Consider the following 11664-nt stretch of genomic DNA (forward strand, 5'->3'; position numbering starts at 1 on the left):
ACATGAAATTTGTTTGATGAGGAGAATAGTTTCCTTTTAAAAGATGAACGGCAAGCTGATGTTGGGTTTTCAGGAAAAATATCCTTTTTTGTCGTTATATTGAGGAATTCTGGACTCACGTACTCTACATGTGACTTGCTAAAAGCCTGATGTATGGTTGGAGAAGATGGCTATGTGGAAAGGTCGGAGGCCACCATTTGGTAAATCGTTGATTCAGTTTTTCAGGGAAATTTTACATTTTTCTGGGAAAAGTTACAGGCTCAGTGAATTTTAAAAACCTTTGGCTGTGGCAACCATGGTTAACGTTAGTATATTTCCTGAATGGCCGACCAGTTTTGCCCGAATTATACTTTTATTTTAAGACAAAATATTTTCAAAAACTTTTCAGGGCTGGTCTAATTAATGGTTATGGTAACATAGCTCATTATTACGTGGCTTATTTCACTTACATTTTTCTTTTTGATGACATTACCATAGAGCTGTCAAAACGTCAGAGCCGATGGTACTCAGTGTAATTTTTATGTCTCCCGAAAACGGCAGGTAGTTACTTGGTCTTTCGATCAACTAAAATGCGAAATGCGCCAAAGCAAACTTTCGCAATTCTCTAGCTTTGATCTGAAAATAGTTTTAATTTTCAACTCTAAAATTTGTCGATCCTTAAGTTGCTTCTTGAATATTTCGGATTATTAAAAAACAATAGTTAAAACGAATAAACTGTCAGAACTGCCAAAATATTTCTTTATTTGTAATTTAAGTGATGAGATTAAAATGAATGGACAACTTTCATTTTAACCGGTGGTCCTAGAAATTTGTATGATTATAATTATTGCGTATCTTTCCTCTTTCAGCAACCCCAAAGATTACAAGTGTAAAAAAGGTTAAGAAAGACGAGAATGCTTTTTATTTTGGTGAGTGTGTCTTAGATGTTCACTTGAACGAAAACTTTTGCAATGTTCGTGAAAGTTTTTCATGGTCTTTTGACTGGGAAAATGTGTCGTTCTTTTTATGAAGGTTTATTTAGGACGCATGCGGATTCGTTTTACTTTCTGTGTACGAGTATAATATTTGTGGCATAGTTGGACAGAAGCTTGTGGATGTTTGCCTAAGTCTTTTGGCGTATCGTTCTTTATGGCTTAAATTCTTGGTCTTAATTTCATTTCCCTGTTATGCAGGTTTCTTCAACCACCCACAGCTGGATACCAAGGAACACGATCGCCTTTAGCATGAGACTAGAGACAGATATCAATCTTGAAAAGAAAGCAAAGTTGAATCGAACCCCAATCAAGAGAATAAAATGAAAAATTGGGGTTTGATCCATCCGCCATCCCCCACCACACCCGCCTCTAGTAGACAGTTTATAACAGATACCTACCTTGAAGTGAAACCAAAAGCGGTCCCCCGTCCCCCACCCCTCCCACTTTTAGTCAGTTTTTGTAACTCTTCATAGCAATCATTTACCCTATGGTACAAACATCTTTCAGTACACTACAGTATTACAATAGAATCTTTAATATACATTACAATATTAACACCACAATCTTTTTCTTAAAATCTTTTAATACAGTAATATTACAATAATTTGAGACAGTTTTTTGTAACTCTTCATAGCAATCATTTACCCTATGGTACAAACATCTTTTAGTACACTACAGTATTACAATAGAATCTTTAATATACATTACAATATTAACACCACAATCTTTTTCTTAAAATCTTTTAATACAGTAATATTACAATAATTTGAGACAGTTTTTTTTCACCCATCCAACCTCCCCCGCGGCACCCACCTCTGACAAACAGTTTTCTAAAGTCTTCCTAAAAGTTGTCTACCTTGTGGTAGAAACATTTATTTGAAAGTCATGCGTTTTGGGTAAGCAAATGCCTGTTTTAATACACATGCGTATTACAAGATGTTTCCACAAGGTACACAGCCTCTACAAATACTTAAAAAAATAAGAAGCGGGTGTGGAAGGGGGGGGGGGGAGGTGGCAGATGGACCCCAATCTTTGCATTCTCTCCGAGGTTGGTATTTTTCTCTAAACACTTGCTTTTCTTCTTGTCGATCTGCAATAAATTGAAGAACATCATTGAATAAATAGGTTTGCTGAAAAAAATTAAAATTAAAACAGAATGAGTTGAGCTTTTTCTCTGTGTTATATATTTGATCACCTTATTCAATAGAAATGAACTGGGAGCATATTAACAACAACGTTTACTACGAGAAAGGACAGGAAAGATCTACCAGAATGACACACAGGAAAAAAGCAATCACAAGAAAACCGAGGAAATGAAAAAAAAAAAAAAAACAGAGACTGAGAGCTGCTGCATTTGAGTCTTTGGAAAACACTTCGGGTAACGTGGAAATTGCTTTTGGCATGGAATTTGCATATTACAACTTCTGTTTTGATCATCACTTTCTGTAATGGCTCCACAACGTTACTAAAAAAAACAATTTTTGTTTTCTTCAGAATTTCGCCAGAGGGTATATTTAATTACCGCCTCTAACGGCGCCATACCTCATCTTCAGCATAAGATGTGTAATAAGCGTTTAGTTTCAAATGGAAACGTGAACAGTTCCCTTCCTCAGACCACGCAAATTTGGTGATTTAAAGTTGTTGTTTTGTAGAGAACAGCTAGGAAACGCACGTGTTAAAACGCAAGTGTTGAGCTACAGATGCGTTCATTGAACCTTTTGTTCGGCCACGTTCTTGTTGCCAAAGCCGTCGTGGTTTCCTCAAGGTCTCCATTGTCAAACCAAACGCCTGAACTAAAAAATATAACCAAAACTAGGTAAGATGTTGAAATTTCTACCCTGAAATCAGTATATCAACATATCAGCTTGAAACTTTCAATTCCCGAAGACAAGACAAACAATTCTTTCACTACTGCAATCTTCAAATAAGTCATTGTCTATCTCGAATTGATAATTTGTGCAAAACAATTTTGCAGGTGTAAGTATCTGCCAGATTGCTACACCATTTACTGAACCTTAATCTTTGGTTAACGTACATTTATAACAGAAAAATTCAAAAAGGAATAAAAGAAAAAGCAGAACCAAAGTGAACTCCATTTCACTACTCTAACCAATTTCCCTACGCCTCCACTTAAGAAGAAAGAATTCGACTCTAACCGAAAAGTGGTAGCAAGTTATTTTGGCGCTGAAAAAGGCGACAGCACATAACAACCACACAGTTACTGTGGCATTAAGTCACATGGATAAAGTTTTAGAATGGCCAAGTCACGGATGGCCCTAGATGTTATTGCTGTTAGACTTCTTTTGCAAAAGCTATTACAACTCCTTCGAATGAAGACCGAATGCGAACGCAAAAAACTAGTCGAGTTGTGTGGACAGAATTCAAGTATACAAAGCCATTGAGTAAATTTGTTAAACGATGTTTTTGGTTAGATTTAAATTCCCAGACAGGCAGCTAACTCACCTTCCTTTCAAGAGCTGTCAGTCAGTCGGTCAGCCAGTCAGTGAGTCAGTCACCCAGTCAGTCTGGAATATCGCTCTGACGAAGGGCTAACGCTCGAAACGTCAGCTCTTTTACCCTTTACGGTGGCTAATTTACGTTTTCAACCCAGTTGTTAACACTAAATTACCTGCTGTCAGTCAATCAGTCAGTCTGTCAGTCAATCAGGTAGTCAGCCAGTTAATCAGGAAATTTAGTATTAACAACTGAGTTGAAAACATATATTGGCCACCATAGAGAGTTTAAAGGCTGACATTTCCAGCATTAGCCCTTTGTCAGAGCGATTAGGCTAATGCTTGCCAATCACTCTGAAAAAAGGCTAACAACTGAAATGTCAGCCTTTAAACTCTTTATGGTGGCCAATTTATATTTTCAACTGAGATGTTAACACTAAATGACTTGTTATACTCTCCCACCAATGCAGCACCATAGTTTCTTTAGAAACTTACCCCCTTATACTACATTGTAGTGAAGATGAATGAACTCTTGACCTACATAACTCCAAAGTAATTCACTTCTAGCACTTCATGAATTGAAACAGTTGACCTGAATGCTGACATTGTCACACACCAAATACCATCACTCAAGACCAACATACATTTCAGCATCAGGAAACAAAAGGAGTGCCACAACAAACTGTAATTCAAAGATCCTTCAGTCACACAGTCAGGTTAGAGGCTTGACTTTATTCTTCTTTTTAGCACCTGCATGTGAAATAAACATTCCCATCAGTATATTTTGTATTTGCTCAAGAAATATGTCTACCTCATTTGGCATTCTTAAAGTGGCACCCATTTTTGTTAACAATGTTTACTGTACCACTCATAATATACAAATAGCTATCCTATTTATCTTATCTGAACTTCTTAAATACCCTTTGAAGTAAAATTGTACATTTTACATGGAAGACAAATGATTTTTAGTGAAAAAAAATTCACATTTATTTGACTGGTAGTGGTATTTGGCAATGAAACTGCAAGGATAGAGCTGAATAATGCCTGCGCAGTATATATTAATCAACATGGCAGTACAGTACATGTAATTTCAAAAATGTTGTAAGCCTTCTTAACCTTCACCCATGGCAACTGCTTTTAAGCAAACTTAATTAATGTTAACATTAATGTTGCTCAACTTACAAAAAATGCATTTTCCCAATTGAAATACATCATTTTGCAACTAAATTTCAACAAATATGCATGGATACATGTATTTAATCATTGTGTGAAAAATATATTTTGTGCCTCTGTTGAAGAACAGGCTGTAGCAAAAGTTTTAAGCTTAACCTGACTGACTCTGTCAGAGTCTAAACCTGAGAAAAAAATCTGTGCTGCTTTTCAATTTTTCAAATGTTCAACCAATTCTAGTGTTGTTGTGGTTTCCAATGTGAGCTTGGCAAAACTCTTGATTTGTGCATATGCTTTACAGCTCTGTCTACTGCAAGTGATATTTCAAAATCATCCAAAAGAGTGTAATTATAGTGATATAGAAAATTTCATCAGTCTTCTTGCACCAATATCAACTACAGTGCAGCTCAAAGATAAGAGAACAAAAACATGCACATTAGACTCAAATAGACCAAGTCTAAGACCAGTTGCAGACTAGTCTTGAGAGAAAAACCATACATGCATTCCTATGGCTGTGGTATTTTTTTTTTGTTACTGCTGTGGTCCTGTCTTAACTTTACAAAGTTTTTGCCTGTCAGCAAATCACGCACTGTTGAATGCATCATACTTTAAATAAATAAAATCTTTTTTAGGACAGATCATTGCATGCCCAGTTATAATTTTCTCAGTGTTTGCTTGCAATTGTCAAGTCATTCAACCCAAACTCACCATTGTTTCTTGTTTGGGCTGCATGCTTAAAATAAAAACATAAAAACAAAAAAATTTCCCAGTAGAAAAGTAATGTAAATTTGATCAGCTTATCATGGAAACTTTGAATGTGAAATTTTTTCATTGTAAAAAGCTACTTCTACACATGAACAAAGTAATTGAAGTGTCTGCTTTAAACTCTTGAAACTTGTTTGTGGCCAAATGTTTCAACTTTGTTTCTTCTGATCAGGAAGTTAATTATTATAGAACATCAATATGAACTTTGGTTTAATTGACCTACTAGTATTACTAGAGGAATGAGTACATTGACTGTGTAATGATTACTTTAGCTTTACATTCAATTAACAAGTGTACAACGCATTAGATTACATGCTAGTGTGCTGTGTCTGCTTGCATACTAGCTTTGTATTCGAAGGTTGACATGCTTTGTGTGTTTGCCTGCTCACCCTTCAATGTTCAACAGCACATGCTTTATTATTGTATGAAACAAAAGCACACTCTCATCAAAAAGTGCCCTAGCATGCTCAGTAAGCATGCTATAGCCGGTTTCTTTTGTTTGCAAATGGAAGTGTGTTGCGAGTGTGCTATCACCCTTGTCCGTAAAATCATATGTAGGGTCACATTTTGGACACTGGTGTCTGAGGTTTCATCTTAAAGGGGAAGTACGGTCTAGAAAAATTTTACTTCTATTGATAGAACTTTTCCACAGGAATTCGAAAATAGTTGCCGTTTTGACCAGTTTGCTTTGTAATTACGACAACAGCGCTTTGAAGTTGCTCTTATCTACCACTTTCGCGACTAGAAAAACGCCATCTTGGACATGACGTCAGCTATGACGTAGCAATAGTCAAACCTTGTTGTTCATCGCTTTGACCTGGTTGACTTGATTGACCTTTCTGACGAGTATTTCTAATGAGGGTTTAACTATGGTCAACTGTCTTGTAGTTAACTGCCATAATACTTACAAAAATACAAAAGGGAAAGGAGTAAGCTTCCACAAGCTACCTGTAAATGAAAATTTAAAGAAAATTTGGCTGGCAAAAATAAAACGCGAGGACGCTCTGCCGAAACCTAAACCCGAGAACTGCTACGTCTGCTCAGATCACTTTATCAAGGACGACTTCAAGCGGAATATTCAGGTATGAATATTTGACCTTTGCTTCAAACTGAAAGGTATGTTTACCTTTCCCATACTCGAATTGTATTTTTTCTTTAATTTTATTTAAAAGAACCACTGTAATAGCAGCAAAACAAATTGAAGCTCGCATTGGTGATTGACCACGTGTAGTAAATTCAATCGCGACCATGAGGCGCTTAGCCGTTTTCTCCCAAGAATTTTTCCCAAGCATTTTTCCAAAGCAGTGTTTATAATTATCTTATAAGGCACGTGAATATTTGTTTATACCAGAATCACGGTGAAAAAGGTCTTCTAGTCACTCTGTGTAAATAAGAAGACAATGAGGAAAACCATTAGTGTGTTTAATGTTTGTTTGTTTTCCTTTCTTGTAAAAATACAGTCCGAGCTCCTTGGATCTGACGGTAGCAGGAAAAAGAGACATTTAAAAGATGATGCAGTTCCATCTGTTTTTCCCTATGCGCCTCCACCAAAGAAAATCCGACAAACAAGCGTTGGTAGGGCGAATCGCCAGAGCCGACAGGAGGTGGGGTGTGAAATATTAATGATGCAACTAACAACTGTTTTGTGATACCAGCCTGTAAATGTAATCAACACGGTACATTCTGCATTTCATCGTAGGTCTTGAACACCCTTCTTGAAAACACCAATTTGCTATCTTTAGAGCAAGAAAAGTCTTCGTGTTCAGTTGTAAAGGAAAACACTAGCGATACACTATCTACCTCCTGTGCTGCTTCGCCCTCTTCTCCACAGCTTGAAATAGAACCTTCGGCGAATCAACTTTCTTCCCAAAGCTGCACAGAATCTCAGTTTATCCGGACCGACGCTACATCTGCAAGCGCAGAACACCGCGAACCTGAAAAAAAGTTTACGACGTGTGGAACACAATGGCTTGCTAGTGAAACAGGAGACGCGCTGCTTCTTCAAGATCACAACTATAGTTGTGTTCCACCATGGAATCCGCTGCCTTTATTCTCTAAGCCTGGGTCCCTTTGTACGCAGCCATTTACTTCGACCCCGATCAAAGCTTCATCTAGCCAACCACCTCGGCTTCTGGAACTCTCGATTAACCTGGAAGAAGATACTGACGTAACAATAGATGACGATGTGAACGACAATTCCCTTCAAGTCAGCTTTGATGATGACAATATCAACAACAGTTCCATTCAAGTCAGCTGTGATGAAGAGGCTGGGGAAGACAGTTCGTTTAACATCAGCTTTGAAGAAGTGGACCAGGACACCACCCAAAGCGATTTGAAGACTGATCCGCCCGTTAGTAACAGTCACGATACCATTTATGAGAAAATGTGTTCGTCTCCCAAGTACATAGTATTTGAGGAAGAACTTCTTAAGTTATTTGGCCGCTGTGTTGAATGCGGTGGCGAGGTTCTTGAAAAGGAGCTATTAAAAAAGGGAAGTGCGCTTAAAGTAACGACACTTTGTAAAAACTCCCATTCGAAGGAGTGGGTTTCCCAGCCACTTGTTAACAGGGCGGCCGCGGGGAACGTATTGCTTTCAGGTGCTATACTTTTTACAGGAAATACGTTTTCGCGTGTTTCAGAAGTTGCCTCTGCAATAAATCTTGCCTTTCTGAGCAAATCGGATTATCACAACTGGCAGAAGAAGCACCTTTTCCCTGTTATAAATGATCGTTGGCAGCAGGAAAAGGTGGCAGTCCTCGCCGATCTCTTAGACAGGAACTCAGTCACTCTCCTCGGGGATGGACGTTGTGACTCCCCAGGCTATAGTGCCAAATACGGAACTTACACCATGATGGACAAAGAGAGTGAGAAAATTGTCGATTTCGAAGTTTGCCATGTAAAGCAGAGTACAAGTTCACAGGCAATGGAGAAACGTGGTTTTAAGTATTGATCGCGCACTAAATAGTGGCATTCCTGTAGGTGTTGTAGGTACTGACGGGCACACCGGTATCAAGGCACTCATGAGAAGCGAGTATAAGGACCTCGGTGTTGAGCACCAGGTAGACGTGTGGCACTTGACTAAGAACATCAAGTCCAAGATAGTCACGAAAGCCAAGAAGAAAGAATGCAGGGACCTCTCTCCTTGGATAAAATCCGTGACAAACCATATGTGGTGGTCAGCGATGACATGTGACGGGAATCCCCAGCTCCTCAAAGAGAAGTGGGTCAGCATCCTCCACCACACGGCTGACAAACACGATTGGGATTCGACTGTGCTGTACAGTCGTTGTGCACACGAGCCCATTTCCCCAAGGGCACATCGTAAAACGAAATGGCTAGTCGCAGGTTCCCCGGCACACGAAGCGTTAAAACACGTAGTGCTAGAGAAGACACTCTTAAAGGATTTGGACCTTCTAACGAAGACCATCCACACAGGGGCCTTAGAAGTGTACCATTCACTCTACAACAAATACGCGCCCAAGCGGCAACATTTTGGATACCTGGGAATGGTAGCGCGTACACAGCTAACTGCTTTAGACCACAATTCGGGCACTGGTCGATCTCAAGCAGAGGCTTCGATTGGGGAGAAACGATTCCGCTATGTTTATCCTAAGGGGATGAAGGATTGGGTTGTAAGGCCTGTTTTCGAAGAGAAGACCAAGCCGCACGTTACGGAAATGCTATGCTCAGTGTTGGAGATGAGAGACACAGGAGAAGAGCCAGAGCAAGTTCAAGTCCCTGGTCTCCCAAAAAACATCGCACCCATTCCGCGCCCACCAAAAGAGGACCTTCTCGCACGGCATGTATCCAGATTTGGAAAAAAATTAAGCAAGTGAAAAAAATAGAAATACAAAAATCGAATAGTCCGCCTAAAATGGCACTAGCATTTACATTGTCAGTTTTCTATTTTTGGAACAGACTGTTGAAGGTATTTTAATGATTGGAACTGGAGCCGATACCCCTATAGCGCCGTGGACCTCCTTGAATGTTTAATAAAAACAAAGACAAGTTTATTAATTAAACGTGACTATCCCGGCCATGAGTCATTGTCCTCGGCATCTTTAAAGCCTGTATAATTTCCGGCTGCATCTGGGTAATTACGTCTTATTGATGCCACAACACACGAAGGAATCACGCGTCTGTTCCCTTTACCAAGTCTGTTATAAGTCCACCAAGTAAACTGTCTATAACCTGCCAATCGCATACTCCTAGGAAAAAACAAAAGACATTGATACATGCTCGGAACAGAACCCAGACAAATGCAGTTGAAACAAACAAATTCTACTTCGCCAAGCAGGGGCTCATTTGTAATGAGATCAATATCTTAAGCTAACATTGTGTGACAAAGGGAGACTTCCTGAGGCTCGCCGTTTGACTAAGGCTCTGTTTACATGTAGCAAGTTTCCCTTTCTTATTTTCCCTCATTAAGTGATGTGATGATTCTCATAAGAACTCCTTCTTTCAATTTTGTCTCGTCCACGTCCATATTTACTCATAATTTACCTCCATTAGGAAAACAAAGCACACAAACTGAAGAGGTGTACTGGCTCTTTACAATTAAATATAGTGATGAAGTTCACCCTTCAGACAAAAGACTACAACACCACTTGTATTAAAAGGGCTGACAACACTGCATTTGTTTCTTAGGGTTCGCGTCACACGAACTCGTAAACAACTAAAGCGTTTTGTTTGCATGAATTTTGTGAAAAATATTTATTCTGTCGGTGCTTACTCATTTGACGGATAATCTTCAAGTCTGTCATTTCTCACTTGGTGCATGCCAACTAGGGCTGTTCTCAAGACGTCCGCTAGTAAACACACGGGTCCAAATGATCCGTGCTCTGTAATACACTGAAGCTTGTTACCTGCAATTTCAGTGATAGTTCATATCACTCAGTTAGCAGGGTGAAATAAATCCATTGCGGGCACTGCGCCGTTCTTTAGTAAAAAAATAAAAAATTATCACTTTAGAAACAAAGATTTTATTTGAGAAGAATTAATTACCTTCCAGATCGAGTCGATCACCTAGTACATCCATTTCTTGGCAGCATATACACTCGTTTTCTGTTGGCATCTCTTGACAGTTGCCGCAAGAGCACCATTCGCGATTTCCAAGACGTGAGCGCGTAGATGTTTCTTCTTGTATCTCTTCCTGAGTTTCTTTGTCAACAGAAATTTCTTCTTCTCCTGAAGATGAGCTATGTTGCGGCTCAAACATGAATGGACGAATTACACCGTCTGGATTAAGATCCAAGTCGAGAATTGAGTCATTATCGCTCTCCTCGCCGCTGTTTTCTATGTTTTCATCCATCTTAGTCGACATTACAACGCTTGACTATTGCTACGTCATAGCTACGTCATAATAAAGATGGCGGATTTCAATTCCAAAATGTCAATTTTTTAAACGTAATTTCTGGCAACAAATACACTTAAAGCTCAAATGAATTGCCAATAATGAAAAAACAAGTCAGAAACTTTTGATATAGGTAAACTTTTTCTAGACCGTACTTCCCCTTTAAACACTAGTGTCCCATAATTGTTTTTGGACACAAGTGTCTGATTTTTTATTTTGACACTTCTGTCTGATTTTGCAGTTGGACACCAGTGTTTATTCAGTAACAGATCAAAGATGACCTCAAAATGTGGTCAGAACAAAAAAGTGGCACACGAGGCCCAGCCAATTGTATCATTGTTGTTCCTACTACATTTTGACATCGCCTGTGATCTACTATATGGCAACATTGCATACAATTAATTGTTTTATATATCATGAAAAGGCAAAATTTTGCTAAATGTGACCTCAGGAAGGTGATTGGGCGACAATTCATAGTTATCAAATGTAACAAATTGTGTAAAAATACTGTTTACGTGTAGGATCGATTTACACGACAAATTGTTTCTATTCTCAGTCCGACGTTTGTACCCAGTCAGTAGTCTGCAGCTTAGTTTTTAAATATTAGTGACAAGACTCAAATCTTACAGCTTTAAGATTATCGTGCTCAAATAAAGGTCATGTTTGTTGCTTACCTCCAACGTATAGTTGAACTGACTGTCACACGTGGTCTCCGTTTCAGAGATTTTTATTCACTGTGAGGCCATTTTCCAATCCAAATACCATCAAATTAGAGATAAAATGTATTTAAAGGAAACTGTTATTAAAGCTGCTGTTAAAGCTTCTGTTTTTCGGGGAACAGAATGGGTAGTTTGCAACTACTGCTCTAAAGTATCAAAACTCCAATCTCCTCTTTAACTAGTTCCAGTGTTTTTCGTCCAATAGAGCAAATGCGTCACGCAAGGCAATG

The 11664-nt window shown here is 38.7% G+C and overlaps 2 protein-coding genes and 1 long non-coding RNA gene across 3 annotated transcripts; 1 reads left to right on the top strand and 2 right to left on the bottom strand.

Moving 5' to 3' along the window:
* Positions 1 to 1540: 1540 nt before the first annotated feature.
* On the bottom strand, positions 1541 to 11620 carry LOC149050320 (uncharacterized). Its single transcript, XR_016183931.1, has 4 exons — positions 11390 to 11620; positions 3923 to 4177; positions 2517 to 2767; positions 1541 to 2064 (listed from the first exon to the last, which is right to left on the bottom strand). It is a non-coding gene; the product is annotated as an uncharacterized LOC149050320 (long non-coding RNA).
* Positions 8361 to 9198, top strand: LOC149050321 (uncharacterized). The gene has a single exon (XM_089197329.1). It carries the CDS (start codon positions 8383 to 8385, stop codon positions 9196 to 9198), a length of 816 nt encoding a protein of 271 aa, XP_089053455.1. The 5' UTR covers positions 8361 to 8382.
* LOC149050322 (P2X purinoceptor 7-like) lies at positions 9221 to 10881 on the bottom strand. The gene is made up of 3 exons (XM_089197330.1): positions 10367 to 10881; positions 10095 to 10227; positions 9221 to 9570 (listed from the first exon to the last, which is right to left on the bottom strand). The coding sequence occupies exons 1-3, from the start codon at positions 10683 to 10685 to the stop codon at positions 9390 to 9392; spliced, it is 633 nt and encodes a 210-aa protein (XP_089053456.1). The 5' UTR covers positions 10686 to 10881; the 3' UTR covers positions 9221 to 9389.
* Positions 11621 to 11664: the final 44 nt, after the last annotated feature.

This window comes from Pocillopora damicornis, chromosome 2 (genome assembly GCF_964200805.1).
Source record: "Pocillopora damicornis chromosome 2, jaPocDami1.2, whole genome shotgun sequence".
NCBI classification, from domain to species: domain Eukaryota; kingdom Metazoa; phylum Cnidaria; class Anthozoa; order Scleractinia; family Pocilloporidae; genus Pocillopora; species Pocillopora damicornis.